Genomic DNA, 27,653 nt, shown 5'->3' with positions numbered 1-27,653 from the left:
CTCTAAACAACAGCTGTATGAAACGTTGCACACGCTCTTTGCTGAAGCTCATTTCATTTAATGCACTTTCAAACGGTTTCTGAGGAAAAAGTAAATCTTTTTTCCAAGTTTTCCACCTAAACTAGGCATTAGAAAAGCACGCGGCTTTGCTCTAAAGCTGATGCTCACCTTGAGTTTTATCCAATCAGTTCAAAATAAACACTTATTCGTCGCATTTATTAATCTCCAAAGAAATCAAAGAACCTATGTTTGGTGTTCGCTTGGTTTCTACTGCGTTAAAATGTTTTACCGCCCGAAAACGGCCTTTAAATACAGGAGAAGAAAACACAAGCGCTAGAAGCACTCGGGGAGCGCAGGCACCGGGCGAGTGTGTTGAGTCTATAAGGTTCTCATGAATTGTTTAAGAGCGCAGCTCTGCTCGGTGACGCTCATCTTTGAACTCAGAGTTTGAAAGACTGAACATTCCGTTCGGAAAAATGGCAGAAACCGCTCCAGCACCGGCAGCTGCCGCACCGCCGGCCAAGGCGCCCAAGAAGAAGTCCGCTGTTAAAGCCAAGAAAACAGGTCCAAGCGTCAGCGAGCTGATCGTCAAAGCCGTGTCCGCGTCCAAGGAGAGGAGCGGCGTGTCCCTCGCCGCGCTGAAGAAAGCTCTTTCTGCGGGCGGCTACGACGTGGAGAAGAACAACTCCCGCGTCAAGCTCGCCATCAAGAGCCTGGTGACTAAAGGCACTCTAGCGCAGGTCAAAGGGACCGGCGCCTCCGGCTCCTTCAAGCTCAACAAGAAGCCAGCCGAGACCAAGAAGAAGCCCGTCAAGAAAGCGGCTCCTAAAGCCAAGAAGCCCGCGGCCAAGAAACCCGCTGCTGCCAAGAAGCCCAAGAGCGCGGCGGCAAAGAAGCCCGCCGCTAAGAAATCACCCAAGAAGGCCAAGAAACCCGCCGCTGCAGCCGCTAAGAAGGCGACGAAGAGCCCCAAGAAGGCAAAGCCGGCAGCGCCCAAGAAAGCAGCCAAGAGCCCCAAAAAGACGAAGCCTGTCAAACCCAAGGCGGCAAAGCCTAAAGCAGCTAAGCCTAAAGCTGCTAAGCCTAAGAAGGCAGCCCCCAAGAAGAAATAAATATTTTTGTTCCCCAACGGCTCTTTTCAGAGCCACCCACTAACTTTAAAAGAGAGCATAACACCAGTTTGACTTGTGGAAGTAAATTAACGTGTGGTGTCTGAACTCACCTCGACAACGTTAATATACATTGTTGCCTAAATTAAAAAAAAAAATCATAATGCTTATTTCATAATTTAATTTTTTTTACGCATTCAACCTCATCACAATTTCCATAATGTGTTTTGCATAGTCTAAAATTTAGCACCATGTGAACGTCATCGTGGGGGTGTGGCTTTGGCAGCGGGTGTTGGAGGGAATTTCAGTCATTGGTTTAAAAGCTTGCACGGCTCTAAACCAATGGGCGACCGGCACGCTCGTTTTAAAACAGTACAGCTGGCTTCACAAACATTTATTTATTTCATACGAACATAGATGTGTATGCAATCGACAAAGAGTATATAGAATTTACTTGCCAAAAAACCATGCTTTTTTCCCCATTTATATTGAGTATAAAGGAACCCCAGTAGATTTTTCTTCTTGATCTAATTTTTATCTCCGCTCAGAATATTTTGCGAATATGTCTGTTATCACAATCTAAAATATAGAAGCAATTCAAATATAAAATTGGATTTAAAAAAAAGTGTTGCCTTTACTGAAATTAAGGTGGCTTTTAATTAACTGGGTTTAGTCTACTTTGAAAGCTCTTATCAATATTATTTTTTTGCTGGGACTGGAAGTTTATGGAGATTCATAAATTGGTAATAACTTAGAGTTATGATTAAACCATCTAAGGAAAAAATAGACTTATTTCTAAGAATTATAACTGTGTTATTCCAAAGGAGAACTTTGTGTGGGCAGAAACTGGACAAAACACAATTTCTATAAAAAATGGATATTGCTGATTGAAGTTAGATAAGGAAAATAGGTAAGTTGCACTTGTGTAAGTAAGATAGGCCACCGATCGGTTTAAAAGTGTTTACAGTATCAGCAAAATCTTTTTTTTTTCCAAGTAAATCCAAAAATAGCTTTATAGCTTTATTGTTGATGTACAAAGAGAGAACCGAGCATACAAAGTGAAAGAGCCCTTCAACCTTTCATAAAAAGTTATAATTTTATCAGAAATGTTTAGATTGTATACTGATGGCTAATTTGACAACCTTGTCTGACACCACGATATACGTTGAACCTTGTAAAAGTGTCAAAGTTAACAATCACCCAGATGTTAATACCTGTATACAACGTCTAAATGTTTTACCAAATCCAAATAATTCTAAAATACAGAAAATACATCTGTGTGCTATGGAGGTGAAAGCTTTGTAAAAGTCAAGAAAGAGGTATATGAGACCATATGAATTAATTCAATCGGAAAAATCCCAGCAAGTCCAGTGCTAATCTTATGTTATTAGAAATATTACAGCTACAGAATCTGAAATAACATCGCTTAAATCAGAACCTGTGTATATACAGCGGCTAATAGTTTATAATCTATTTTTTAACAAAGAAATCGTTTGCTTATAAAGAAAAAATAAAGGTAATTTAATATGCTCCCAAAAATTAAAAAAAAATTCTACTTTTTACTTTTTTTCATTTCATATAGTGCTTGTTTGATTTCATCATTTGTTAAAGGACAATCAGAAATTTGACTATACTCTTGATCAATAACTCAATATTAAATAATTTTCCTCTGACCATTTCTTTTTTCCAGGGCAAAAAATAGCTAGAATTTCTTTCCCCCACCTTGAGCCATTTTGCACAAGGCCTTGTATGTAGCCGAATAAAAATAGGCTAACTTTTTTATTTGATAAATTCCCCTTTGCTGTGATTTTACTTTTAGCTGTAAATGTTTAATAAACAACTCAGAATCAGAACCACATATTAATGTTTAAGTGTTGTGTAATCCTTTAGGAACTGAGTTTGAGATCAATCAAACCGAACAAAGCGTTTTGAGCGGGAAACACAAAGCCCCATTTGAAAAGAAAAGCTATGCAATCATTGGCTAGCAGTCGTGCGTAGAAGCCAGACATGAGCCAATCACAAGCCTCTGCGCCTTTACATAAAAATACATAAAAAATCTGTTTTGCACATGCCATGTGGTACCTGGTTTGACGTTAGCATCTTGAGCTAAAACATTATTATTCTTATTATATACTATTTATTTTGAATTTTGTGCAATTTTGCTGATTTTATTTTCCAGATCTATCATGCATGACGCACATGCAGTTAATTTTTAAATGCATGAAAGATCAGGAATTCACATTTGTTTGTTAAGATTAAATACTTATATATTATAGATGAATTATAATATATATTTTAAAATATAACTGGTTCAGTTTTTTCTGGGCTGAAATGTGGGGTTAATTTGATTTGCATGGATTATTTGGTCTTTTATTATTCTAATAATAATCTGTTATTACAATTTCAGGGTCATACATTTATATGTTTTCATTGATGCCATCCAAAATGGGAACAGTCTTAGCAATAAGATACAAATGATAAAACGTAATGTAAAGACTTATGGGAACTGGTCTCGGTTATGTGTAGAGCTAGTTGATACCGGTAAATAATTTGGATTGAGCATATTTCTATAATAAATATAATATTTAGATCAAAAGCATGACTCGTATTATTATTATTATTAAGATAAAAGATTCTAAAGATTTGTTCAGACAATGTGTGCCAGTGTGTGGACCTAAATTGAGTACAAAGGCTAATAAATCGTAGGCAATGAGTTTCTTTGAGAAAAAAAAAAAAAAAAAGCTGAAATTAATGATAATGTATTTTTAAAATTATTCATGTATATTAATTTCTTGGTGGTGCACTACATAAACTGTGTTAGTTTGCATATAAGGATCACATATGAATGTATGACCTATAAAAGAAAAATTCAAAAAAAAAAATGTTTTACTTTTTATTTGTTTGACACGTGTTTATAAATGGTAAAAACTACTCCCCTTGCAACACTCCGAACTTTGTTTATTCATGTAAACGGGTGTTTTTATTGCCTTTAGCTGGAAATGGAGTGTTTAACGTGGTCCTTGTATATTACTGACACTCTGTGCTCCGAATAGTATTCCAGTGCTTTGACACGATATCGTTGAAATGTAAATAAAAGTGCCTGATTAACTTGATATGGTTGAGAAATACAGTTCCGCTTACTTGCACTTTTTTGTTTGTCTTTTTCTCGGGCAGACAATATAGAAGAGTTGCAGAAGACAGACAGGAAAAGAGTGGAGTGGAAAAGCTCATGTGTGTCTTTGGTCTGCTGCCGGTGCTTTCTTTAAATAGCTCGCATTCGCGGACAGCTTTCGCTTACGGCCATACCACCCTGAGCACGCCCGATCTCGTCCGATCTCGGAAGCTAAGCAGGGGCGGGCCTGGTTAGTACTTGGATGGGAGACCGCCTGGGAATACCAGGTGCTGTAAGCTTTTGCTTTTCCTTCTCTAGTCAGCGACCGCTCTTCTCCGGTGCCCGACTTTTTTAGGCTCGCTCCTTTACCCTTTTACAGTTGCAGGCTCGGGAAGTAATACAAAAAAATTCAAGAATCAACCGAAGAGCTAATTATTTATTCGTTTAAAGAAATACTAGGCAAGGCCGCTTTAAGTCCTTCGACATTAGGCCCCCATTTGTTTCCTCTCGGGGTGCCTGACTACAAAATTCGGATTTGCCCTTTCCTGCGTCAGGAATACCCAAGTAAAATCCACCAAATTTTTCCATCCAAATTTCAGCTCTGACCCTAATCAAACGACCTGAGCATGCTGATCCTGTCATGACTTCAGTCTGATCAGTTTGTTTTTGTTTTTGTCTGTCAAACAGTCATCTGATTAATCACTTTAGCTGCCTTCTCACCTGTGGCTCATTAGCTCCTTAACTGCTCTCCTACTTAAGCTCCCTTTGTTTGCAGTCTTGTGTCTGACCGTTGTAGTGTTGTAGACCGCTGCTTTGGAGTCCAGTCCAGTCCAGTCCAGTCCAGTCCAGTCCAGTCCAGTCCAGTCCAGTCCAGTCCAGTCCAGTCCAGTCCAGTCCAGTCCAGTCCAGTCCGTGTAGGCTCCAAGAATAGCTGGTATTTTTTAGTTTTACTCCGTGCTCGCTCTGCCTTGTGTTTTCCCCAGATCTCGGCTCCCCTGCTCCATTCCTGGTTCCTCTGGTGCTGTGTTTGGCAGCTCTTCCTCACCTGCCCCCTTTTTGGATCTTAAGCTGGGGTCAATCAGCAGGACTGTAGTAGAGACTTTTTGAGAAGATTCCTCATACCAGACGCTCCCTGCCTAATGGAGTGACTGGGGACTTGGGTTTTTTTTTTCTATCTGATGTTAAGTCTTCCGTTCCTCTGCCTGAGTCCAGTTCTGTTCAAAGACTATAAATAAATTTAAAGTCAACGGTGTTTCTTTATTCATGTAAATGGGTGTTTTTTTTATTGATTTTAATTTTTACGATTTATTAACACATGTCAAAGATTTTATTTAATTTTGTTTGTGTCAAAGAACTTTTAGTTTGTTTGACACGTCATCACTTGATCAGTCCGAACGGTGTTTCTTTATTCATGTCAATGGGTGTTTTTTATTCATCTAGTTTTTACGATTTATAAACACGTGTCAAATATTTTATTTAATTTTACTTGTTGTAGTTTTTTTTACTTTTTATTCGTTTGACACGTGTTTATGAATCGTAAAGAGAAATGTAAATAAAGGTGCCTGATTAATTTGATATGGTTGAGAAATACACTTCCGTTTACTTGCACTTTTTTGTTTGTGTTCCAAGTGAATTAATTTGAGTTGATTTATTAAGGAAGGAAGGAATTGATGTAGGGACGAAGGCGTGAAAAAAGAAGGAGAAATGGACGTGTTGTTTTCGTGTGGTGAGGGACGGCAGAAATGCCCTGCTCCGGCCAGGTTTTCCGGTAGGGTGCCTTTTTTCTCGGGCAGACAATAAGAAGAGTTGCAGAAGACAGGAAAAGAGCGGAGTGGAAAAGCTCATGTGTGTCTTTGGTCTGCTGCCGGTGCCTTCTTTAAATAGCTCGCATTCGCGGGCAGCTTTCGCTTACGGCCATACCACCCTGAGCACGTCCGATCTCGGAAGCTAAGCAGGGGCGGGCCTGGTTAGTACTTGGATGGGAGACCGCCTGGGAATACCAGGTGCTGTAAGCTTTTGCTTTTCCTTCTCTAGTCAGCGACCGCTCTTCTCCGGGACCCGACTTTTTTAGGCTCGCTCCTTTACCCTTTTACAGTTGCAGGCTCGGGAAATAATAAAAAAAAATATTCAAGAATCAACCGAAGAGCTAATTATTTATTCGTTTAAAGAAATCCTAGGCAAGGCCGCTTTAAGTCCTTCGACAATAGGCCTCCATTTGTTTCCTCTCGGGGTGCCTGACTACAAAATTCCGATTTGCCTTTTCCTGCGTCAGGACTCCTCAAAGAAAATCCACCACATCCACTCTCCTGTAAATTTCAGCTCTGACCCTAATCAAACGACCTGAGCATGCTGATCCATGTTGAACTTAAATGGTCTGTTTGCGTTGTTTAATATTTGGTTCCGTTTTTATTTAATTTTACTTGTTGTAGTTTAAAAAAAAAAAGGTTTAGTTTGTTTGACATGGGATCACTCCGAACGGTGTTTCGTTATTCATGTAAATTCTTTAAACGAATAAATAATTAGCTCTTCGGTTGAATCTTGAATTATTTTATTATTTCCCCTCCCCGTGCAGTTTGCATTCAAGCGGTTCGCCTGACAAACAAAACTTGCAACCTGTCAAGTCGAAGAGAAGGGCCCGAGTTGCAAAGGAACGTGCAGCTCTGAAGAGGTCGCTGTAGAGAGAGAGAGAGAAGGTCTGTCTATCGCTCCCTGGAGGAGAAAGCAAGAATGACGACGGTGAGCTGTCCTCGGTCACACCGAAGCAGAAAGGCGGCACAGAGAACGGAAAAGCAGAGCAGCAGCAAATGTAAAAGGGTAAAGGAGCGAGCCTAAAAAAGTCGGCCCCCGGAGAAGAGCGCTCGCTGACTAGAGAAGGAAAAGCAAAAGCTTACAGCACCTGGTATTCCCAGGCGGTCTCCCATCCAAGTACTAACCAGGCCCTCCGAGATCGGACGTGCTCAGGGTGGGAGAAGAACAACTCCCGCGTCAAGCTCGCCATCAAGAGCCTGGTGACTAAAGGCACTCTAGCGCAGGTCAAAGGGACCGGCGCCTCCGGCTCCTTCAAGCTCAACAAGAAGCCAGCCGAGACCAAGAAGAAGCCCGTCAAGAAAGCGGCTCCTAAAGCCAAGAAGCCCGCTGCTGCCAAGAAGCCCGCTGCTGCCAAGAAGCCCGCCGCTAAGAAATCACCCAAGAAGGCCAAGAAACCCGCCGCTGCAGCCGCTAAGAAGGCGACGAAGAGCCCCAAGAAGGCAAAGAAGCCGGCAGCGCCCAAGAAAGCAGCCAAGAGCCCCAAAAAGACGAAGCCCGTCAAACCCAAGGCGGCTAAGCCTAAAGCTGCCAAGCCTAAAGCTGCCAAGCCTAAGAAGGCAGCCCCCAAGAAGAAATAAATATTTTTGTTCCTGTGAGGGACCGAGAAGTCAAGAAAAGGAATACCCAGGTTTACACAAAAAAATGGGTCTTTATTTACCCAAATCAAATAAGTCAAACTGGTTGCAACAAAAACAAATGAAAACAACAAAAACAAATGAAAACAAGAACTCACACAGGGGTAAGCTGGCCAATTCCCCCAAATAAACAAAAACACACAGCTTATAAAGGAAAAGATGGGCCCATTACAACACAAAAAGGGGAGACACCAAAACGTTACATTACATTAAACATTCAACACAAAAATAAATGACAACAGCAAACAAAACAATTCTAGATTAATATTAAAGAAAAAAAACTAAATAGATAACTACAATCCAAACCCCCAACAATTAATAACAAAAGTCCTCAATTCTCTGTTTTCCCCCATTCCACCTTAGCCAATGGTACATCCAGGCGGAACCAATAAACAAATCCCTTGTTCCCGCCAGGACTCCAATTTCCCCAAGTATCGCAACTCTCCCGTCCGCGGCTAGCCAGGCCGGTAACTTAAACTCAGAATAGAAAACAAATATTAATAATAAAATACAACGCAATCCATCTGTGTGCACTCCAAATGAACCGCGATTGTGCGTGAAAGTGATGAAAAAGGTATGCAGACAAAAATAAAAGTAATTGTTTAACAGATGTGTGTGTTGTGTAGTTACTATAAACGTGATTAAAGAAAATAAACCAAACAAATAATGGAAATGACAACCTTAAATCTATATGAAATGTATAAAGGAAACTGAGTGAGCTTTGGCTACCTTAACGATCTTGGGCCGCCACATCTCGGGCCGTCACAGTTCCCCAACGGCTCTTTTCAGAGCCACCCACTAACTTTAAAAGAGAGCGTAACACCAGTTTGACTTGTGGAAGTAAATTAGCGTGTGGTGTCTGAACTCACCTCGACAACGTTAATATACATTGTTGCCTAAATTAAAAAAAAATCATAATGCTTATTTCATAATTTAATTTTTTTACGCATTCAACCTCATCACAATTTCCATAATGTGTTTTGGATAGTCTAAAACTTAGCACCATGTGAACGTCATTGTGGGGGTGTGGCTTTGGCAGCGGGTGTTGGAGGGAATTTCAGTCATTGGTTTAAAAGCTTGCACGGCTCTAAACCAATGGGCGACCGGCACGCTCGTTTTAAAACAGTACAGCTGGCTTCACAAACATTTATTTATTTCTTACGAACATAGATGTGTATGCAATCGACAAAGAGTATATAGAATTTACTTGCCAATAAACATGCTTTTTTCCCATTTATATTGAGTATAAAGGAACCCCAGTAGATTTTTCCTCTTGATCTCATTTTTATCTCCGCTCAGAATATTTTGCAAATATGACTGTTATTACAATCACAATCTAAAATATCAAAGCAATCCAAATATAAAATTGGATTAAAAAAAAGTGTTGCCTTTACTGAAATTAAGGTGGCTTTTAATTAACTGGGTTTAGTCTACTTTGAAAGCTCTTATCAATATTATTCTTTTGGTGGGACTGGAAGGTTATGGGGATTCATAAATTGCTAATAACTTAGAGTTATGATTAAACCATCTAAGGGAAAAATAGACTTATTTCTAAGAATTATAACTGTGTTATTCCAAAGGAGAACTTTGTGTGGGCAGAAACTGGACAAAACACAATTTCTATAAAAAATGGATTGAAGTTAGATAAGGAAAATAGATAAGTTGCACTTGTGTCTTTTATTTTGTCCAAGTAAAATCCAAAAATAGCTTTATAGCTTTATTGTTGATGTACAAAGAGAGAACCGAGCATACAATATAAGTGAAAGAGCCCTTCAACCTTTGATAAAAAGCTATAATTTTATCAGAAATGTTTAGATTGTATACAGATTGTTATTATTATTTTTTTTTTTGTTCTGTGAATTCCAAATATTTGACACTTTTTTTTTTTTTAAACTGGGATGATAACTATGAATATATATCTGTATATATATATATATATATATATATATATATATATATATATATATATATATATATATATATATATATATATATATATATATATATCTGAGTTTTAAACCTGAGGCCCATGAAGCTTTTGGTAACAGATTTTCCAAAAACAGCGTAGTGTCATCTGCATTTCGATCTCCTTTCGAAATTCCTTTCAAATGAATTCTCAAACAAGGTAACTCTGTGGCTAAAAGAAATAAAAAGAGGGAGATTTGATAACCTTGTCTGACACCACGATATACGTTGAACCTTGTAGAAGTGTCATAGTTAACAATCACCCAGGTGTTAATACCTGTATAAAACATGGTTATAAAGTCTATAAATGCTTTACCAAATCCAAATAATTCTAGAATACAGAAAATAAATCTGCGTGCTATGGAGTTATGGAAGCTATGGAAAGCGTTGTGAAAGTCAAGAAAGAGGTATATGAGACCATATGAATTAATTAAATCGGAAAAATCCAGCAAGTCCAGTGTAATCTTATGTTATTAGAAATATTACAGCTTTTCATGAACCAGACTGAGAATCTGAAATAACATTGCTTAAACCAGAACCTATTTTTTTTTGTGTGTGTGTGTGTGTGTGTGTGTGTATACAGCGCCTAATAGTTTATAATCTATTTTAACAAAGAAATTGTTTGCAATTATCAATTGTTAAAGAATCTTTGTCCAGTTTAGGAATAAGGAAGATGACCCCCTGTTTGGTATTCATATCTCCCTGACTGATGCATTGCTTCTAAATAAAAAAATAAAGGTAATTTAATATGCTCCCAAAAAAAAAAAATAAATAAATAAAAATAAACTGAAAGTTTAAGAAATACATAAAAAATCTGTTTTGCACATGCCATGTGGTACCTGGTTTGAGGTTAGCATCTTGAGCTAAAACATTATTATTCTTATTATATACTATTTATTTTGAATTTTGTGCAATTTTGCTGATTTTATTTTCCAGATCTATCATGCATGACGCACATGCAGTTGATTTTTAAATGCATGAAAGATCAGGAATTCACATTTGTTTGTTAAGATTAAATACTTATATATTATAGATGAATTATAAAAGAAATTGATATTTTAAAATATAACTGGTTCAGTTTTTTCTGAGCTGAAATGTGGGGTTAATTTGATTTGCATGGATTATTTGGTCTTTTATTATTCTAATAATAATCTGTTATTACAATTTTAAGGTTATACATTTATATGTTTTCATTGATGCCATCCAAAATGGGAACAGTCTTAAAGACTTATGGGAACTAGTCTCGGTTATGTGTAGAGCTAGTTAATACCGGTAAATAATTTGGATTGAACATATTTCTATAATAAATATAATATTTAGATCAAAAGCATGACTAGTCATATTCACAACAGTCAGGCACCCCGAGAGGAAACAAATGGAGGCCTATTGTCGAAGGACTTAAAGCGGCCGTGCCTAGGATTTCTTTAAACGAATAAATAATTAGCTCTTCGGTTGATTCTTGAATATTTTTTTTTTTTATTATTTCCCGAGCCTGCAACTGTAAAAGGGTAAAGGAGCGAGCCCCGGAGAAGAGCGGTCGCTGACTAGAGAAGGAAAAGCAAAAGCTTACAGCACCTGGTATTCCCAGGCGGTCTCCCATCCAAGTACTAACCAGGCCCGCCCCTGCTTAGCTTCCGAGATCGGACGAGATCGGGCGTGCTCAGGGTGGTATGGCCGTAAGCGAAAGCTGCTCGCGAATGCGAGCTATTTAAAGAAGGCACCGGCAGCAGACCAAAGACGAACACGAGCTTTTTCACTTCACTCTTCTCCGGTCTTCTGCAACTCTTCTATATTGTCTGCCCGAGAAAAAGACAAACAAAAAAGTGCAAGTAAGCGGAACTGTATTTCTCAACCATATCAAGTTAATCAGGCACTTTTATTTACATTTCAACGATATCGTGTCAAAGCACTGGAATACTATTCGGAGCACAGAGTGTCAGTAATATACAAGGACCACGTTAAACACTCCATTTCCAGCTAAAGGCAATAAAAACACCCGTTTACATGAATAAACAAAGTTCGGAGTGTTGCAAGGGGAGTAGTTTTTACCATTTATAAACACGTGTCAAACAAATAAAAAGTAAAAAAAAAAACTATAACAAGTAAAATTAAATAAAATCTTTGACACGTGTTTATAAATCGTAAACACTAAATAAATCAATAAAAAACACCCATTGCCATGAATAAAGAAAGTCCGTTCGGACTAATCACGTGATCACGTGATGACGTGTCAAACAAATTAAAACTTCTAAAAGTTCTTTGACACGAACAAAATTAAATAAAATCTTTGACACTGTTCTTAAATCGTAAAAACTACTCCCCGCTCAACGTGATCACTCCAAACTGTGTTTCTTTGTTCATGTAAACGGGGAGTGTTCAACGTGGTGGCTGTGTAATACTGATACCCTGTTCTCCGAACTACTAAGCGAATGAGATCAAATAAGGTCCACCACATCCACTCTCCTGTAAATGGAGAGAGAAAAGGTTTGTCGGTCTGACACAGAGTGTCAGTAATGTACAACTGTTGAGACTATTTCACTCAAATGGCTCTTTACCAGGAAGGATCAACCCAAGGCGAAATAAAACACAAGACAAGTTCTTTGGATTTTTAGCTTGCAAGGATTGCATGTCGGTTGCAAGCGGGAGAAAAACAGGTTTCTCTCTTTTGCCTCCGAAGCTCAGATCGCAAGTCACTTTATTCATGGAGGAAAGGACCGGGTGAGATAAGTAAAAGCAACTGGCAAAACAAAGACTTCAGACATGTTCGTCACATAAGTTATCACTAGTCACATATCTTTTGTGTGTCAGAATCTTCATTCCTTCAGATTCCCCTCGGCGCCCATACCAGTCTAAGATACTATATAGAGGCCATGTCATGTCAAGACCTAGAACAAGAAGTGTTACTCCAGATGGAAGCTGAAACTGAAGGGTCAAAGTTGCATAATGTCAATACACAACTCCAACAACAACGACCACGTTAAACAGTCCATTTCTAAAGGCGATAAAAACACCCATTGACATCAATAAAGAAACTCCGTTCGGACTGATCACGTGATGACGTGTCAAACAAATTAAAACTTCTAAAAGTTATTTGACACGAACAAAGTTAAGTAAAATCTTTGACACGTCATAAATCGTAAAAACTACTCCGCGCTCAACGTGATCACTCCAAACTGTGTTTCTTTGTTCATGTAAACGGGTGTTTTTATCGACTTTAGAAAAACGGAATCAAATATTAAACAACGCAAACAGTCCATTTAAGTTCAACGAATCATTCTTCCTGAAGACATGGATCAGCATGCTCAGGTCGTTTGATTAGGGTCAGAGCTGAAATTTACAGGAGAGTGGATGTGGTGGATTTTCTTTGAGGAGTCCTGACGCAGGAAAAGGCAAATGTGTTTATTATCCTCCCCGTGCAGTTTGCATTCAAGCGGTTCGCCTGACAAACAAGACTTGCAACCTGTCAAGTCGAAGAGAAGGGCCCGAGTTGCAAAGGAACGTGCAGCTCTGAAGAGGTCGCTGTAGAGAGAGAGAGAGAAGGTCTGTCTATCGCTCCCTGGAGGAGAAAGCAAGAATGACGACGGTGAGCTGTCCTCCTTCACACCGAAGCAGAAAGGCGGCACAGAGAACGGAAAAGCAAAGCAGCAGCAGCAGCAGCAGCAACTGTAAAAGGGTAAAGGAGCGAGCCCAAAAAAGTCGGCCCCCGGAGAAGAGCGGTCGCTGACTAGAGAAGGAAAAGCAAAAGCTTACAGCACCTGGTATTCCCAGGCGGTCTCCCATCCAAGTACTAACCAGGCCCGCCCCTGCTTAGCTTCCGAGATCGGACGAGATCGGGCGTGCTCAGGGTGGTATGGCCGTAAGCGAAAGCTGCCCGCGAATGCGAGCTATTTAAAGAAGGCACCGGCAGCAGACCAAAGACGAACACGAGCTTTTTCACTTCACTCTTCTCCGGTCTTCTGCAACTCTTCTATATTGTCTGCCCGAGAAAAAGACAAACAAAAAAGTGCAAGTAAGCGGAACTGTATTTCTCAACCATATCAAATTAATCAGGCACTTTTATTTACATTTCTCTTTACGATTCATAAACACGTGTCAAACGAATAAAAAGTAAAAAAAAACTACAACAAGTAAAATTAAATAAAATATTTGACACGTGTTTATAAATCGTAAAAACTAGATGAATAAAAAACACCCATTGACATGAATAAAGAAACACCGTTCGGACTGATCAAGTGATGACGTGTCAAACAAACTAAAAGTTCTTTGACACAAACAAAATTAAATAAAATCTTTGACATGTGTTAATAAATCGTAAAAATTAAAATCAATAAAAAAAACACCCATTTACATGAATAAAGAAACACCGTTGACTTTAAATTTATTTATAGTCTTTGAACAGAACTGGACTCAGGCAGAGGAACGGAAGACTTAACATCAGATAGAAAAAAAAAAAACCCAAGTCCCCAGTCACTCCATTAGGCAGGGAGCGTCTGGTATGAGGAATCTTCTCAAAAAGTCTCTACTACAGTCCTGCTGATTGATCCCAGCTTAAGATCCAAAAAGGGGGCAGGTGAGGAAGAGCTGCCAAACACAGCACCAGAGGAACCAGGACTGGAGCAGGGGAGCCGAGATCTGGGGAAAACACAAGGCAGAGCGAGCACGGAGTAAAACTAAAAAATACCAGCTATTCTTGGGGACTGGACTGGACTGGACTGGACTGGACTGGACTGGACTGGACTGGACTGGACTGGACTGACTGGACTGGACTGGACGCCAAAGCAGCGGTCTACAACACTACAATGGTCAGACACAAGACTGCAAACAAAGGGAGCTTAAGTAGGAGAGCAGTTAAGGAGCTAATGAGCCACAGGTGAGAAGGCAGCTAAAGTGATTAATCAGATGACTGTTTGACAGACAAAAACAAAAACAAACTGATCAGACTGAAGTCATGACAGGATCAGCATGCTCAGGTCGTTTGATTAAGGTCAGAGCTGAAATTTGGATGGAAAAATTTGGTGGATTTTACTTGGGTATTCCTGACGCAGGAAAGGGCAAATCCGAATTTTGTAGTCAGGCACCCCGAGAGGAAACAAATGGGGGCCTAATGTCGAAGGACTTAAAGCGGCCTTGCCTAGTATTTCTTTAAACGAATAAGTAATTAGCTCTTCGGTTGATTCTTGAATATTTTTTTTTTATTATTTCCCGAGCCTGCAACTGTAAAAGGGTAAAGGAGCGAGCCTAAAAAAGTCGGGTCCCGGAGAAGAGCGGTCGCTGACTAGAGAAGGAAAAGCAAAAGCTTACAGCACCTGGTATTCCCAGGCGGTCTCCCATCCAAGTACTAACCAGGCCCGCCCCTGCTTAGCTTCCGAGATCGGACGAGATCGGGCGTGCTCAGGGTGGTATGGCCGTAAGCGAAAGCTGCCCGCGAATGCGAGCTATTTAAAGAAGGCACCGGCAGCAGACCAAAGACACACACGAGCTTTTTCACTCCACTCTTTTCCTGTCTGTCTTCTGCAACTCTTCTATATTGTCTGCCCGACAAAAAAAGCCACCCTACCGGAAAACCTGGCCGGAGCGCGGCATTTCTGCCGTCCCTCACCACACGAAAACAACACGTCCATTTCTCCTTCTTTTTCACGCCTTCGTCCCTACATCAATTCCTTCCTTCCTTAATAAATCAACTCAAATTAATTCACTTGGAACACAAACAAAAAAGTGCAAGTAAACGGAAGTGTATTTCTCAACCATATCAAATTAATCAGGCACCTTTATTTACATTTCTCTTTACGATTCATAAACACGTGTCAAACGAATAAAAAGTAAAAAAAACTACAACAAGTAAAATTAAATAAAATATTTGACACGTGTTTATAAATCGTAAAAACTAGATGAATAAAAAACACCCATTGACATGAATAAAGAAACACCGTTCGGACTGATCAAGTGATGACGTGTCAAACAAACTAAAAGTTCTTTGACACAAACAAAATTAAATAAAATCTTTGACATGTGTTAATAAATCGTAAAAATTAAAATCAATAAAAAAAACACCCATTTACATGAATAAAGAAACACCGTTGAACTTAAATTTATTTATAGTCTTTGAACAGAACTGGACTCAGGCAGAGGAACGGAGGACTTAACATCAGATAGAAAAAAAAAAAACCAAGTCCCCAGTCACTCCATTAGGCAGGGAGCGTCTGGTATGAGGAATCTTCTCAAAATGTCTCTACTACAGTCCTGCTGATTGATCCCAGCTTAAGATCCAAAAAGGGGGCAGGTGAGGAGGAGCTGCCAAACACAGCACCAGAGGAACCAGGACTGGAGCAGGGGAGCCGAGATCTGGGGAAAAAACAAGGCAGAGCGAGCACGGAGTAAAACTAAAAAATACCAGCTGTTCTTGGAGCCTACACGGACTGGACTGGACTGGACTGGACTGGACTGGACTGGACTGGACTGGACTGGACTGGACTGGACTGGACTGGACTGGACTGGACTGGACTGGACTGGACTGGACTGGACTGGACTGGACTCCAAAGCAGCGGTCTACAACACTACAACGGTCAGACACAAGACTGCAAACAAAGGGAGCTTAAGTAGGAGAGCAGTTAAGGAGCTAATGAGCCACAGGTGAGAAGGCAGCTGAAGTGATTAATCAGATGACAATTGGGCGGGGAAACACGAGCACATGGCAGACTGTTTGACAGACAAAAACAAAAACAAACTGATCAGGCTGAAGTCATGACAGGATCAGCATGCTCAGGTCGTTTGATTAGGGTCAGAGCTGAAATTTGGATGGAAAAATTTGGTGGATTTTACTTGGGTATTCCTGACGCGGGAAAGGGCAAATCCGAATTTTGTAGTCAGGCACCCCGAGAGGAAACAAATGGGGGCCTAATGTCGAAGGACTTAAAGCGGCCTTGCCTAGTATTTCTTTAAACGAATAAATAATTAGCTCTTCGGTTGATTCTTGAATATTTTTGTATTACTTCCCGAGCCTGCAACTGTAAAAGGGTAAAGGAGCGAGCCTAAAAAAGTCGGGTCCCGGAGAAGAGCGGTCGCTGACTAGAGAAGGAAAAGCAAAAGCTTACAGCACCTGGTATTCCCAGGCGGTCTCCCATCCAAGTACTAACCAGGCCCGCCCCTGCTTAGCTTCCGAGATCGGACGAGATCGGGCGTGCTCAGGGTGGTATGGCCGTAAGCGAAAGCTGCCCGCGAATGCGAGCTATTTAAAGAAGGCACCGGCAGCAGACCAAAGACACACGAGAGCTTTTCCACTCCACTATTTTCCTGTCTTCTGCAACTCTTCTATATTGTCTGCCCGACAAAAAAAGGCACCCTACCGGAAAACCTGGCCGGAGCGCGGCATTTCTGCCGTCCCTCACCACACGAAAACAACACGTCCATTTCTCCTTCTTTTTTCACGCCTTCGTCCCTACATCAATTCCTTCCTTCCTTAATAAATCAACTCAAATTAATTCACTTGGAAGACAAACATTGGTGTTGCTGCGAGCAACACTGAGTGCAAGTAAACGGAAGTGTACTTCTCAACGATACATAAAGAGAATAAATATTGACCCATTGTTTGTAGTAAAACCATAATTATTTTGTAACTGGCTGTCTTATAGACACCATAGATAAACCTTGTTGACAATGGGGCAAAAAAAGTTCACTATAAAGGGTTTTGGTGGAAAATAACAGTGGTGGGGGTTGGGGGTGAAAAAAAACGAAGAAAACTAGCAGATGACCGAGTAGAAACAAATTGGTTGTCATTGCTTTTCTTTCTCCAAATTCTCTCGAACTATTAAGGGGTTTGAAAGTTACACCATATGATATTTGAGACCCATTTGTTTTCTTTTTGAAATATAACAAAAAGTACGTGAACTGAAAAAATAAAAGACAACGGCTGACGTCGTTCAAACAAAGATCGGTGGGTGTGATTATCAATTCACTGACTGTGATTGGTCCTCGTTTCTCTCGTGATACTTTACGTTAGCCAATCATGTAAGAGTTTGTGGGTTTGGTCTTTGTAAACATGCAATCAAGAACGTTCAATATCTCTGTAGTAATTAGCATAGTTCAGTCAATAAAAGCTTGTTTACTGGCGCAAGATTATCACTTTTGTCTGCGTCGTCTTCATCATGCCTGAACCAGCGAAATCCGCTCCTAAGAAAGGCTCCAAGAAGGCCGTCACTAAAACCGCCGCCGGTAAAGGAGGAAAGAAGCGCAGAAAGACCAGGAAGGAGAGCTACGCTATCTACGTGTACAAAGTACTGAAGCAGGTTCATCCCGACACCGGGATCTCTTCTAAGGCGATGGGGATCATGAACTCTTTCGTCAACGACATCTTCGAGCGCATCGCCGGTGAAGCGTCTCGTCTCGCTCACTACAACAAGCGCTCCACCATCACCTCGAGAGAGATCCAGACCGCCGTGCGTCTGCTGCTGCCCGGAGAACTGGCCAAACACGCCGTGTCTGAGGGAACCAAGGCCGTCACCAAGTACACCAGCTCCAAGTAGAGATCCGCTCCAGCTCTACGAAACCCAAAGGTTCTTTTAAGAGCCACCCATCTTGTCATTTAAAGAGCTAGATATACACGAAGTGTGTTGTAACGTTCCTTGCAGATGAAGTGTTTACATTAAATCTACGTAAAAGGTACGTTAATAAAGCTGTTCTCATGATAGAGCTTTGAGTGACCTTAAACACCGAACTTGTGAGCGTGGTGTATTTGCGGATAAAATGTTTGACTTTCTAAGACAAGACATGGGTAAGATTGCCAAGTTCAAAGATAAACCTCTAAATTAAATGTACAGTTGTGTACCTTTTTTTTTTCCTATCATATGCACCAAAAGCTCCAAAAATATATACAGTAATTTGTGTTTGCACACAGTCGGTGAATAAAGCTTCTGATTCTCTGTAATCGGTATGCCAGGGGTAAAAATATAGAACATGCTCAATCTAAATCCATAAACTTCACTGCTTACCCATGGCTTCATATATTAACTGTAGGTTATTGCTTTAAGAACTAAAGGTCTTGCACCGCTATATCTGCTGCTCCACTCCATAACTGCTCTGCTTGGTCTCTTCGGCTGTTGTCAGATCTTCCCTAAACCTTTTGTCCAACGAAGAATATCATACAAATTTGGAACTACTCGAGAGTGAGTAATTGACACAATTTTCATTTTGCATTTCATTTGGAAACCAACAGTTGCTAGGTACATGATCGCATGAATATGTTTTAAAGAAATGTATGTTATTTGTGACCAGTGATGGGAATAACGCCGTTGTGAGAATAAACAGCGTAGAGAATAAACAATAACTTGAATAAGATATAAAAGTGGAGAACATGCTCGTTCTGACTGTATAGCAGAATAAGGGAGCATAAAACGTTTTTACATTTCGTAAAATGACAACGAATTAGTATTTGAGGTGAAGTAGTCTTTTGTTTAAATAGATTTGAGTAGATTTTGTTTTGTCGCAAATATGCCTAACAAAATTGTTACACTGAATGATATTTCAATGGCTGTCTTCCGTAACGATTTTAAGTATAAATTAAAATGATCAATTATTTATCTGAATATTAAAACAAGATCACTTCATACATTATTACCGTTATTACCGTAGCGTGAATGTTGTTGTGTAGCCATTCATAAATAAAGAAAATGTTAGCCACGTTGCGGTCATCGCAATTTTGAGTGAGGACTACTCTGACAAAACAGAATATTTTATAGAGAGAGCACAACCTGAAGCTAAAGGCTGAGCAGAGCAGAGAGGTCAACTATGGACATAATCTGTTAACCAAATGTTAATCATAATTTCACATATTCCATGGTGCTCCAAATCTAAGCCAAGTAGGCCGATGGTTCTCAACGGTGTCCATTCATTTTCATGTTTACTTGACTTTATTGTTGTTTCAATCAGTTTATAGATCTTCTAAAGATATATTAATTCTCATTTGGCAGCAATTCACATTTGTAGTGTAAGACACTTATCCCTTAGCATGTTTATAGTTTCAACTAAAGAAAATTAATTGAATGTATATCCAACTTTTTTTTTGTATTTCTTGGAGGATGGCAGTATAGTGCATGCATACAGCATAGTGCATGACAAGACAAAATCTAAATTATTTGGGAATTTAGAAAGCATTCTCTTCTTTTCACTGAATTTAAAATACAGTGAGAACAGTAAAGTAGTGAGGTAAATGGAACATTTTCAGAAGCCATAACTCCAGTGTTCATTGTGATGATCCAATTCGATTATTATTAATAGCTTCTATTAAAAAAAATGCATATATTTGAACGCAATCACAGATTTTTGTGCCATTCCTGGAAACAGTTTATGTTCAACTGAAGGCACAAGTAAACGGCGCAAGCCTTGGCAGGTGTTTGTTGCTTCTTTCTAAGCACAGCTTTGCAATGCGCACAGATCCAGGGACAGAAAGTAGCAATTCTTCAGACAACTATACTCCGCTCAGCTCCTGGCATTGGCACATGGTTTGTGCTAAACTGCTTTGGTGCTGCTTTCTGACATGCCACAGAGCTTTGCTATTAGCTCTTCCATGAATTGATCACGAGTCGTGTTGTCCTGAAGCTCTTTGTGCAAAGCGAAAGTGTTGTTGGTGGCAACGTCCAAGAAGTGTAGGAAGATTTTTCTGTGCAGGGTAGTATTGCAGCAGCTGATCGGACATGCCCCACAAGCACCAAACTTCAGCGCAAACCAATCTGTAAGGAGTTTTGGACTTTCATGTTGGAAATCATGCATGTACACATAAGCAGAACCCAAAACTTTGTGGTTAAGGAGAGACATCACAGCATCATATGAAAGCCTTTTATTGAGATTTTTTTTTTCATTGTATTTTTTTGTTTTCAGGTTACACCTTGGATGATGATGTTCTGCCATTTTATTCCATTTTCTACAAATATATTATATATATATATATATATATATATATATATATATATATATGTACACACACACACGGGTGCCTTCCAGTCCAGTGTGACGTTTCATAGCTCCGCCCTGATATGTTTCAATTAGGTCCTCTAAGCGACTGTAAAGCTCCTGCTGCGGCTGGCTGTAGTCTATCGTAAAGATAATTCTACTTCACCTGGAATCATGTCTGGAAGAGGCAAAGGTGGTAAAGGTCTCGGAAAAGGAGGCGCTAAACGTCACCGTAAAGTTCTTCGTGATAACATCCAGGGAATCACTAAACCCGCCATCCGTCGTCTCGCTCGCCGCGGCGGAGTCAAGCGTATCTCCGGTCTGATCTACGAGGAGACCCGCGGTGTGCTGAAGGTGTTTCTGGAGAACGTGATCCGTGATGCGGTGACCTACACCGAGCACGCCAAGAGAAAGACCGTCACCGCCATGGACGTCGTGTACGCTCTGAAACGACAGGGACGCACTCTGTACGGCTTCGGAGGTTAAATTTGTCTACTTCAATAAAATCCAAAGGCTCTTTTAAGAGCCACCCACCTTTTCAAAAAGAGTGCTTTTCATAATGTTTTGTTAATGAAAGATTTAACACAAACACAGCGTGAACTGAATAAAATTCTTCGAAGTGAAAGTTTTTGCACAGTGACATGGATGCGTTTTAGATAAACTTATTCTTGGTGGATTAACTGACTTTAATGTTTTGTCACCCGTGTTAATTTGAGTAAATCAGTGGGTAATGCAATAAAAAGTGTGTGTGTGTATGTATGTATGTGTGTGTGTATATATATATATATATATATATATATATATATATATTATTTTGTTTATCGCCGATATTTTGAGCGGGAAAGTCGGACAAAGAATCGTGAGTCGGAGGCAATTGGAGGCATTTAAATTTAGATGCCTGTGATTGGCTGGTGTGTCTATCTCGCCGGCTGATTTCCAACCAATAGAATGTTTAGTTGTGCGAGAAGATACAATCATAGAATAGCAGCCAGCACTCTTCGATTAGCATAAGCACTCAATAAATACCCAATACATGTGCTTGTTTAGCAGAAGCTTGTGTTAGGTTTCATTAGCGAGTATGCCTGAACCAGCAAAGTCCGCGCCTAAAAAAGGCTCCAAGAAGGCCGTCACTAAGACCGCCGCCGGTAAAGGAGGAAAGAAGCGCAGAAAGACCAGGAAGGAGAGCTATGCTATCTACGTGTACAAAGTATTGAAGCAGGTTCATCCCGACACCGGGATCTCTTCTAAGGCGATGGGAATCATGAACTCTTTCGTCAACGACATCTTCGAGCGCATCGCCGGTGAAGCGTCTCGTCTCGCTCACTACAACAAGCGCTCCACCATCACCTCGAGAGAGATCCAGACCGCCGTGCGTCTGCTGCTGCCCGGAGAACTGGCCAAACACGCCGTGTCTGAGGGAACCAAGGCCGTCACCAAGTACACCAGCTCCAAGTAGAGCTCTGCTCCAGCTCTACGAAACCCAAAAGGCTCTTTTAAGAGCCACCCATCTTCTCGTTTAAAGAGCTTGATGTACATCGAGTATATTGCAGATGAGGCGTTTACGTTAAATCTACATAAGGGGGAATGCATACATTAAAAACACCGTTCCCATGATCGTGGAGCTTTACGTGTGACATTGAATGCATTGAACCCAGAAATTGAACGTAAAGTGTAGTTAATATAAAGCTATAACGCAGGTAAACAGTCTCAACAATTCTCAAACTATTTAAGAAAACCATGACATGTTTTAGACAAAACAAAGAAACACTTCATAATATTATATCAAAAGAAATTAGAACAACTTTCGTATTTCCTTTTAAATACTGAGGTTTCGCATGTCTATAATAAACCATCGCTCTGCTCAACAGTGAATGGAGAAACTGGCAAAAGGAGGAGGGGTTTAGGATTTGGAGGGCCAAGCAGTGATTGGTTTTCAATTGTCATCGACTCTAACCAATAGAAGAGGAGCACGCTCTCTTAAAAGCTGACTGTGGGGTTTCAGCACTATTATTTCTGTATCAGTTTGTACAAGCGGTTAGCTTACAAATATTAACATGAGTGGACGAGGTAAAACCGGTGGTAAGGCCAGAGCAAAGGCTAAGACTCGTTCCTCCAGAGCAGGGCTTCAGTTCCCCGTCGGTCGTGTTCACAGACTTCTCCGCAAAGGAAACTACGCCGAGCGCGTCGGTGCCGGTGCTCCGGTTTATCTGGCCGCTGTGCTCGAGTACCTGACCGCTGAGATCCTGGAGTTGGCCGGAAACGCCGCTCGGGACAACAAGAAGACCCGTATCATCCCCCGTCACCTGCAGCTGGCGGTGCGTAACGACGAGGAGCTGAACAAACTCCTGGGCGGAGTGACCATCGCTCAGGGCGGCGTGCTGCCCAACATCCAGGCCGTGCTGCTGCCCAAGAAGACCGAGAAACCCGCCAAGACCAAATAAATTACAGCGGTTTCATTTTAAACCCCAAAGGCTCTTTTCAGAGCCACCCACTTTTTCTTTAAAAGACCAAACTACATGGTAGTGAAGTCTCTTAATTCTTAAGTAATGTTTAACGTCACTGTGAGGCTTATTTAGAGTTATGCTTATACATAGATAAATATTGATTAAGCTTTCACTTGTGACCAAGACGTCCACCACAAATGTAAAATAAATCAATGAAATATTAAGATATTAAGGACACATCTGAATTTGTAGACATTTCACTTTCAAATAAGTTACATCGATTATTGTATTAAAACAATCAAAAGTATGCTATTGTTTTAAATATTTTATTCGAAGAGTCATGTTTAAGTATTTTATGGCATCTGATGGTGTTTACAAATTTGCCACTTTTTTTTCATAAAACAAATAGAGTTCATGTTGTAGCCCTTTTGTTTTTCATTCTGTTGTTGCTAGATTCTAATGGACCTGCTTCAGAATAATAAAATTATCTAAATTGTTTCAAATCATTTCCTCTGATATTGGAAGATGGTATTGACATATAATGGCTGTGACACATGAGACACTAACATTAGGATGATTTAAAATATTCTACACCTCTAAAACTTAGCAGAGCCTGCCTGACAATGCTGTACTTTGGTTAACTGTGGCAAGCTGCCTCTGATATGTGAGGAAAACTGTTTTGAAACCGTACGAAACAAGCATATGTGTCACTAAAAATACACCTTGCTTTGATATGAGATATTATTGTTACCTTTCATAAAACAAAATTGAAACATTTAGATAGTTTTATTTTCCTGAAGCAGGTTTCATTAGCATCTAGCATCAACGGATGGATGAACTGTTTTGTGATGGAAATGCCAAATTTGACAACACCGTGAGATGACAATAGTTTTTGTTTCGGCGATATAACAAAATACTTAAATGTGACTCTTGACCGTTTTGTCCTACTTCCCAAGAATGACTAAATTAATGAAAGAATACACAGCTGTTTTTTTTACTGTTGGTATATCTCATGAATCCCGTCTGCGACTACATTTCCTCATTTTCAAAATACATTAAAACAATGAATAACGCTGGAACTCAAACTATTTATTACAAATATGAGTTAAGCGGTAGCTTTTATATTTGCGTGAGGAACCGGAAACTTCTTTCTTTTCTGAAAGTATCATCTTTGAGCGGGAAAAGCGGGCCGCTCTCACTCGTTTAAAAAACGGGAAGCTCATAGCTATTGGCCAGAAAGACCACGTCACGCTGAGACGTAAACACATCAGCCAATCAAATGTTTCTAAAACCAGAAGCGCGAAATGCAGGAGTAGCTTAAATAGCTGAGCTGCAGCAGCAGACGAACACGTTATTCTGTCTCAGAAAACGAATTCGAGAGAATGGCAAGAACCAAGCAGACGGCTCGTAAGTCCACCGGTGGTAAAGCCCCGAGGAAGCAGCTCGCCACCAAAGCCGCCCGTAAGAGCGCTCCGGCTACCGGCGGAGTCAAGAAGCCTCATCGTTACAGGCCCGGCACCGTGGCTCTGAGAGAGATCCGTCGCTATCAGAAGTCCACCGAGCTGCTGATCCGCAAGCTGCCCTTCCAGCGTCTGGTGCGAGAAATCGCTCAGGACTTCAAGACGGACCTGCGCTTCCAGAGCTCCGCTGTCATGGCCCTGCAGGAGGCCAGCGAGGCTTATCTGGTCGGTCTGTTTGAGGACACCAACCTGTGCGCCATCCACGCCAAGAGAGTCACCATCATGCCCAAAGACATCCAGCTGGCCCGCCGCATCCGTGGAGAGCGCGCTTAAACTCAACGCTTCATCTTAAACGCAAAGGCTCTTTTAAGAGCCGCCTAAATATTTCTAAGAAGTAGAATTTCTGGTGCTGGAAACAAGAAATCTGAAGTGTAAAAAAAAAAGCATGGAGTGTGTAGTTATTAGCTCTAGAGATTTATTAATAGTCAACTTTGGTCATTAGTCAAAATGACAGGACTTGTGATATTCGCAACTTAAGTAAGGTTTTTATTCAGTGGTTTTATTGTATTCTAGTGCTTTGCGGAATTGAGCTTGATTCAGAAATTGTTTAAATTAACCCATTTAACCCCGCTGTTTCTAAAGCTTTAAATAAATTGTGACATTGTTGCCAAGATAAAAATGAAAAGTGTTATTTTATTTTAAAAAAAACGTTTTTGCAAGCTTTACTTGTCATTTAATGTCTAACTTACGTGCCATGGGCCACAAAAGTTGTTTTCTTTGACATGTGACTGGCAATATAACTATAAAATACACCAAAAACGCAACATGATAACAAAACGAAACAATTTGTAATCCAAATCTTCTAGATTTCTCAGATATGACTGAGAGGAACAGACCCAGCCTTTATCCGGCGGTCTTCAGCACTGTTTGTCAACACTCCATTCTTATCCTGCTATTTCTTTCATAAAATATACAACTTTACCTTGTTTATTTAATATGTAATTTATATGATCCTTACATGTTAATTTCTCATTAAACCAAAATCCTAGATACTTATTATATATAATATATTATATTACATATTACATTAAGAATTGAGGTTGTATACAGAGGCCCTAAAAGTATGACAGATGATAAGGCCAAGAAATAAATTGATTTAAGTTATGGTTGCATCAATTTATTTTTATTTATATTATTTTGATTAATCCTTGCGGTTTATTTCTGTTTTTGTACCAGTAATATTAATGTCTCACTGTCTCACCTACGATTGTGTTTATGTTAGCCTATTTTGTTCTGTTAAAATTATGTTGAAATGCAAAGTAAATTAGTAAATCAATGGCCTAATAATTGCCAATAAACCGCTGTATTTGGTTGTCAAGTCGGCCTCACGTGATGCTTTCCAGTCCAGTGTGACGTTTCATAGCTCCGCCCTGATATGTTTCAATTAGGTCCTCTGAGCGACTGTAAAGCTCCTGCTGCGGCTGGATTTAGTCTATCGTAAAGATAATTGTACATCGCTTATAAACATGTCTGGAAGAGGCAAAGGTGGTAAAGGACTCGGAAAAGGAGGCGCTAAGCGTCACCGTAAAGTTCTTCGTGATAACATCCAGGGAATTACTAAACCCGCCATCCGTCGTCTCGCTCGCCGCGGCGGAGTCAAGCGTATCTCCGGTCTGATCTACGAGGAGACCCGCGGTGTGCTGAAGGTGTTTCTGGAGAACGTGATCCGTGATGCGGTGACCTACACCGAACACGCCAAGAGAAAGACCGTCACCGCCATGGACGTCGTGTACGCTCTGAAACGACAGGGACGCACTCTGTACGGCTTCGGAGGTTAAACGATCGTACTGTCACAAACCGCTCAAAGGCTCTTTTAAGAGCCACCCAAATCTTCAAAAGGAGCAAGTTTTGAGATGTGTTTTGCGTGTAAGACTTATGAAAACAAAGTTACATTAAATCATTCTGGATATTATTAAAATTCGATTACGCACTTTCGAAGACGTGTACGGTTTCATTAAACACAAATGCTTTGTTTTCAAAAATGAATCCAACTTTTTTTTTTTCCCCAAAAGTAATGTTCTTAGATTTAACTCACTCCAAAGATCCTCACAGAATCTAGGTCTGAAACGTAAGCATTTTATTTTCTTTAACAATATACATTTCTGGATCGTTGTATTTTGATACTTAAGTTAGATCTTAAGATACTTAACCAAACATTATCTTCAGTTTCTGTAAAACAGCGGAATTTCCAATTTATTTATTGTCACGATTGTATCATAAAGGTAAAGGCTGCATTGCTAAAGCGCGGGGAAATCAGACAAAGAAGTGCATAGGGGCGTGGATAATATTTAAATTTGCAAGCGTGCGATTGGCTGCATGTGTCTCTCCAGCAGCACTGTGTTGACCAACGAAATAGTGCGGTTAGTGCAATGAATGAAGTAAACCTATCAAATTAGCATAAGCTTTCAATAAAATCGCAGCGCATGTCTTTAACAAGTATTATAAGCTTGTTAGCTGTATTCTAACATGCCTGAACCAGCGAAGTCCGCTCCTAAGAAAGGCTCCAAGAAGGCCGTCACTAAGACCGCCGCCGGTAAAGGAGGAAAGAAGCGCAGAAAGACCAGGAAGGAGAGCTATGCTATATACGTGTACAAAGTATTGAAGCAGGTTCATCCCGACACCGGGATCTCTTCTAAGGCGATGGGAATCATGAACTCTTTCGTCAACGACATCTTCGAGCGCATCGCCGGTGAAGCGTCTCGTCTCGCTCACTACAACAAGCGCTCCACCATCACCTCGAGAGAGATCCAGACCGCCGTGCGTCTGCTGCTGCCCGGAGAACTGGCCAAACACGCCGTGTCTGAGGGAACCAAGGCCGTCACCAAGTACACCAGCTCCAAGTAGAGATCCGCTCCAGCTCTACGAAACCCAAAGGCTCTTTTAAGAGCCACCCATCTTCTCGTTTAAAGAGCTTGATATACATCGAGTATATTGCAGATGAGGCGTTTACGTTAAATCTACATAAGAGGGAATGCATACATTAAAAACACCGTTCCCATGATCGTGGAGCTCTACGTGTGACATTGAATGCATTGAACCCAGAAATTGAACGTAAAGTGTAGTTAACATAAGGCTATAACGCAGGTAAACAGTCTCAACAATTCTCAAACTATTTAAGA

At 40.4% G+C, this 27,653-nt stretch overlaps 8 protein-coding genes, 5 non-coding genes and 1 pseudogene across 14 annotated transcripts; 10 read left to right on the top strand and 4 right to left on the bottom strand.

Moving 5' to 3' along the window:
* The first annotated feature begins 451 nt into the window (after window positions 1-451).
* LOC122330825 (histone H1-like) lies at window positions 452-1,241 on the top strand. The gene has a single exon (XM_043228161.1). It carries the CDS (start codon window positions 477-479, stop codon window positions 1,110-1,112), a length of 636 nt encoding a protein of 211 aa, XP_043084096.1. The 5' UTR covers window positions 452-476; the 3' UTR covers window positions 1,113-1,241.
* Window positions 1,242-4,401: 3,160 nt separating this feature from the next.
* Window positions 4,402-4,520, top strand: LOC122331422. Its single transcript, XR_006248188.1, has one exon. It is a non-coding gene; the product is annotated as a 5S ribosomal RNA (ribosomal RNA).
* Window positions 4,521-6,127: 1,607 nt separating this feature from the next.
* On the top strand, window positions 6,128-6,236 carry LOC122331426 (annotated as a pseudogene).
* Window positions 6,237-6,948: 712 nt separating this feature from the next.
* LOC122331286 (histone H1-like) lies at window positions 6,949-7,607 on the top strand. The gene is made up of 2 exons (XM_043228857.1): window positions 6,949-7,027; window positions 7,183-7,607. Exons 1-2 carry the CDS (start codon window positions 6,949-6,951, stop codon window positions 7,605-7,607), a joined length of 504 nt encoding a protein of 167 aa, XP_043084792.1.
* A 3,585-nt stretch (window positions 7,608-11,192) lies between these two features.
* Window positions 11,193-11,311, bottom strand: LOC122331409. Its single transcript, XR_006248187.1, has one exon. It is a non-coding gene; the product is annotated as a 5S ribosomal RNA (ribosomal RNA).
* Window positions 11,312-13,372: 2,061 nt separating this feature from the next.
* LOC122331397 lies at window positions 13,373-13,491 on the bottom strand. Its single transcript, XR_006248181.1, has one exon. It is a non-coding gene; the product is annotated as a 5S ribosomal RNA (ribosomal RNA).
* Window positions 13,492-14,923: 1,432 nt separating this feature from the next.
* Window positions 14,924-15,042, bottom strand: LOC122331385. Its single transcript, XR_006248169.1, has one exon. It is a non-coding gene; the product is annotated as a 5S ribosomal RNA (ribosomal RNA).
* A 1,671-nt stretch (window positions 15,043-16,713) lies between these two features.
* LOC122331333 lies at window positions 16,714-16,832 on the bottom strand. Its single transcript, XR_006248153.1, has one exon. It is a non-coding gene; the product is annotated as a 5S ribosomal RNA (ribosomal RNA).
* An 896-nt stretch (window positions 16,833-17,728) lies between these two features.
* Window positions 17,729-20,633, top strand: LOC122330853 (histone H2B 1/2-like). 2 transcript variants are annotated; one of them, XR_006248093.1, is made up of 2 exons: window positions 17,729-18,284; window positions 20,499-20,633. XR_006248093.1 is itself a non-coding variant. In XM_043228187.1 (1 exon), exon 1 carries the CDS (start codon window positions 17,771-17,773, stop codon window positions 18,146-18,148), a length of 378 nt encoding a protein of 125 aa, XP_043084122.1. In that variant the 5' UTR covers window positions 17,729-17,770; the 3' UTR covers window positions 18,149-18,332. The 2 variants fall into 2 exon arrangements, 1 of the variants encoding a protein (XP_043084122.1); XM_043228187.1 differs by lacking the exon at window positions 20,499-20,633 and having other exon boundaries at window positions 17,729-18,332.
* Window positions 20,634-20,672: 39 nt separating this feature from the next.
* Window positions 20,673-21,321, top strand: LOC122330867 (histone H4). The gene has a single exon (XM_043228200.1). The coding sequence runs from the start codon at window positions 20,745-20,747 to the stop codon at window positions 21,054-21,056; it is 312 nt and encodes a 103-aa protein (XP_043084135.1). The 5' UTR covers window positions 20,673-20,744; the 3' UTR covers window positions 21,057-21,321.
* A 303-nt stretch (window positions 21,322-21,624) lies between these two features.
* On the top strand, window positions 21,625-22,163 carry LOC122330864 (histone H2B 1/2-like). Its single transcript, XM_043228198.1, has one exon. It carries the CDS (start codon window positions 21,649-21,651, stop codon window positions 22,024-22,026), a length of 378 nt encoding a protein of 125 aa, XP_043084133.1. The 5' UTR covers window positions 21,625-21,648; the 3' UTR covers window positions 22,027-22,163.
* A 199-nt stretch (window positions 22,164-22,362) lies between these two features.
* LOC122330843 (histone H2A) lies at window positions 22,363-23,517 on the top strand. The gene has a single exon (XM_043228177.1). It carries the CDS (start codon window positions 22,625-22,627, stop codon window positions 23,009-23,011), a length of 387 nt encoding a protein of 128 aa, XP_043084112.1. The 5' UTR covers window positions 22,363-22,624; the 3' UTR covers window positions 23,012-23,517.
* Window positions 23,518-24,025: 508 nt separating this feature from the next.
* LOC122330872 (histone H3-like) lies at window positions 24,026-26,469 on the top strand. Its single transcript, XM_043228207.1, has 2 exons — window positions 24,026-24,733; window positions 25,993-26,469. Exons 1-2 carry the CDS (start codon window positions 24,397-24,399, stop codon window positions 26,310-26,312), a joined length of 657 nt encoding a protein of 218 aa, XP_043084142.1. The 5' UTR covers window positions 24,026-24,396; the 3' UTR covers window positions 26,313-26,469.
* Window positions 26,470-26,965: 496 nt separating this feature from the next.
* LOC122330859 (histone H2B 1/2-like) lies at window positions 26,966-27,457 on the top strand. The gene has a single exon (XM_043228193.1). The coding sequence runs from the start codon at window positions 27,001-27,003 to the stop codon at window positions 27,376-27,378; it is 378 nt and encodes a 125-aa protein (XP_043084128.1). The 5' UTR covers window positions 26,966-27,000; the 3' UTR covers window positions 27,379-27,457.
* The last annotated feature ends 196 nt before the right edge of the window (window positions 27,458-27,653 follow it).

Source organism: Puntigrus tetrazona, chromosome 25 (assembly GCF_018831695.1).
Source record: "Puntigrus tetrazona isolate hp1 chromosome 25, ASM1883169v1, whole genome shotgun sequence".
NCBI lineage: Eukaryota > Metazoa > Chordata > Actinopteri > Cypriniformes > Cyprinidae > Puntigrus > Puntigrus tetrazona.
This window is presented reverse-complemented; position numbering and strand designations above follow the sequence as displayed.